We start from the raw sequence: 2,892 nt of genomic DNA on the forward strand, positions 1-2,892 counted from the left end.
TGGTCTTCACTGCATACGTTTGCCAAATTTTACAAATTCAATACTTTTGCTTCTTCGGAGGCTATTTTTGGGAGAGAGGTTTTGCAAGCAGTGGTGCCTTACGTTTAGGTTACCTGACTTGTTCCCTCCCTTCCTCCGTGTCCTAAAGCTTTGGTATTGGTTCCCACAAGTAAGGATGAAGACGTGGACCGGATACACCAATGTAGGAGAAAACAGAATTTATGTTTACCTGATAAATTTCTTTCTCCTACGGTGTATCCGGTCCACGGCCCGCCCTGGCATTTTGGTCAGGTTTAAATTTATTTTTGTAAACTACAGTCACCACTGCACCCTATGGTTCTCCTTTTTCTCCTAACCGTCGGTCGAATGACTGGGGGGGCGGAGCCTGAGGGGAGCTATATGGACCGCTCTGCTGTGTGCTCTCTTTGCCACTTCCTGTAGGGATTGAGAATATCCCACAAGTAAGGATGAAGCCGTGGACCAGATACACCGTAGGAGAAAGAAATTTATCAGGTAAACATAAATTCTGTTTTTCATTTAAATGTACTAAAATAAATATATTAGTAGTGCATTTACATGTCTTTCAAATAAACATTTATTTGTGAAGTTGCATTTGCATAGCGACCACTATTCAGCAAAGCTGGCAAACCCAGACTCCTAACCTGTGTCTGTGTCGACCTCAGTTAAAATTATATACAGGTTTCATGTTGATGTTAACAAAAGTAGTGATTTTCCTTTAAGAACTAGACAGATACTTCGTTTTAAACATAACACGGTTAAAGTCCTGCTTCAGAGCCATAGAGAACTGTTAGTCCTAAGCAGGAAACAGCTGTTAAGCTAATCGGCAGCGGAATTCACATATCCCGTGCCAGTCAACGGCTGTTTTCATCTCAGGAGCTGCTGTGCTTGTGGTTCCAGGGCGGGGACTTTATTTATGCGTTCAGCCCCTTTTTGCAAGTCTTTTTTTTTTTTCCCACTACAGTGTCCCTTCAATAACTTAGAAAAAAATAGATTTTGAAGTTTTGTCTTTTCTGTTTTTTAGGGATGAGGTGAATAAAGCCTACCGCAAATTAGCTGTACTGCTTCATCCGGACAAGTGTTTGGCACCAGGAAGTGAAGATGCTTTTAAAGCGGTTGTGAATGCTCGGACAGCTCTGTTAAAAAACATTAAATAATACACAGGGTGGTAATAAGCCAGGAGATTGGACCTCAGAAATCCAGATCATGTGATTTATTTATTTTTGCAAACATCAGTGAGGTTACACTAAATACCTGTCACTAAAATAGCTCAACTTAACAGGCATATCCAGTATGTTAGCAAAGAGCATTTGTTATTGTTTCTCAGTTTACTGGATGCAGATATTGTAACCTTGCTACTTCTTTTGGTGCATGCACAAGAATTGTTTTCAGGCTTCCTTCTTACCGTGTTATGGTCATTGTACCTATGCAAACATTTCTACTGCATGTTTTTTATTTATTTGTCATTTCTTCTGTTATGTGTGATCAGTCCACGGGTCATCATTACTTCTGGGATATAACTCCTCCCCAACAGGAAATGCAAGAGGATTCACCCAGCAGAGCTGCACATAGCTCCTCCCCTCTACGTCAGTCCCAGTCATTCTCTTGCACCCAACGACTAGATAGGATGTGTGAGAGGACTATGGTGATTATACTTAGTTTTTATGACTTCAATCAAAAGTTTGTTATTTTACAATAGCACCGGAGCGTGTTATTACTTCTCTGGCAGAGTTTGAGGAAGAATCTACCAGAGTTTTTTACTATGATTTTAACCGGAGTAGTTAAGATCATATTGCTGTTCTCGGCCATCTGAGGGAGGTAAAAGCTTCAGATCAGGGGACAGCGGGCAGATGAATCTGCATTGAGGTATGTTGCAGTTTTTATTTTCTGAATGGAATTGATGAGAAAATCCTGCCATACCGTTATAATGACATGTATGTATACACTTCAGTATTCTGGGGATGGTATTTCACCGGAACTACTCTGTTAAAAGTCACTAATCCTTTTAATAAGTATTTATCATGTTAAACGTTTTTGCTGGAATGTAGAATCGTTTACATTTCTGAGGTACTGAGTGAATAAATATTTGGGCATTATTTTCCACTTGGCAGTTGTTTGGTTTTAATTGTGACAGTTTCGTTTCTCTTCACTGCTGTGTGTGAGGGGGAGGGCCGTTTTTGGCGCTCTTTGCTACGCATCAAAAAATTCAAGTCAGTTACTTTTATATTTCCTGCATGATCCGGTTCATCTCTGACAGATCTCAGGGGTCTTCAAACTTCTTTGGAGGGAGGTAGATTCTCTCAGCAGAGCTGTGAGAATTTTATATTGACTGTGAATAAAAACGTTGCTCTGTAATTTTTATGTCAAATTTAATTATTGTTATTTTACTAATGGGAACAAACCTTTGCTAAAAAAGATTATAACCAAGTTGCAAATTTATTGCTAGTGTGTTAAACATGTCTGACTCAGAGGAAGATATCTGTGTCATTTGTTCCAATGCCAAGGTGGAGCCCAATAGAAATTTATGTACTAACTGTATTGATGCTACTTTAAATAAAAGTCAATCTGTACAATGTGAACAAATTTCACCAAACAGCGAGGGGAGAGTTATGCCGACTAACTCGCCTCACGCGGCAGTACCTGCATCTCCCGCCCGGGAGGTGCGTGATATTATGGCGCCTAGTACATCTGGGCGGCCATTACAGATAACATTACAATGGCTACTGTTATGACTGAAGTTTTGTCTAAATTACCAGAACTAAGAGGCAAGCGTGATCACTCTGGGGTGAGAACAGAGTGCGCTGACAATACTAGGGCCATGTCTGATACTGCGTCACAGCTTGCAGAGCATGAGGACGGAGAGCTTCATTCTGT

The 2,892-nt window shown here is 40.5% G+C and overlaps 1 protein-coding gene across 1 annotated transcript in view; it reads left to right on the forward strand.

Annotated features, from left to right (window-relative positions):
- Nucleotides 1-1,449, forward strand: part of DNAJC27 (DnaJ heat shock protein family (Hsp40) member C27) — an 82,415-nt gene extending 80,966 nt beyond the window's left edge. The window contains exon 8 of the mRNA XM_053708912.1: nucleotides 1,043-1,449. Within this exon, the coding sequence (XP_053564887.1) occupies nucleotides 1,043-1,175 (133 nt within the window). The 3' untranslated portion in view covers nucleotides 1,176-1,449. The remainder of the gene's footprint in view (nucleotides 1-1,042) is intronic.
- Nucleotides 1,450-2,892: the final 1,443 nt, after the last annotated feature.

This window comes from Bombina bombina, chromosome 4, assembly GCF_027579735.1.
Source record: "Bombina bombina isolate aBomBom1 chromosome 4, aBomBom1.pri, whole genome shotgun sequence".
Taxonomy (NCBI): Eukaryota; Metazoa; Chordata; class Amphibia; order Anura; family Bombinatoridae; genus Bombina; species Bombina bombina.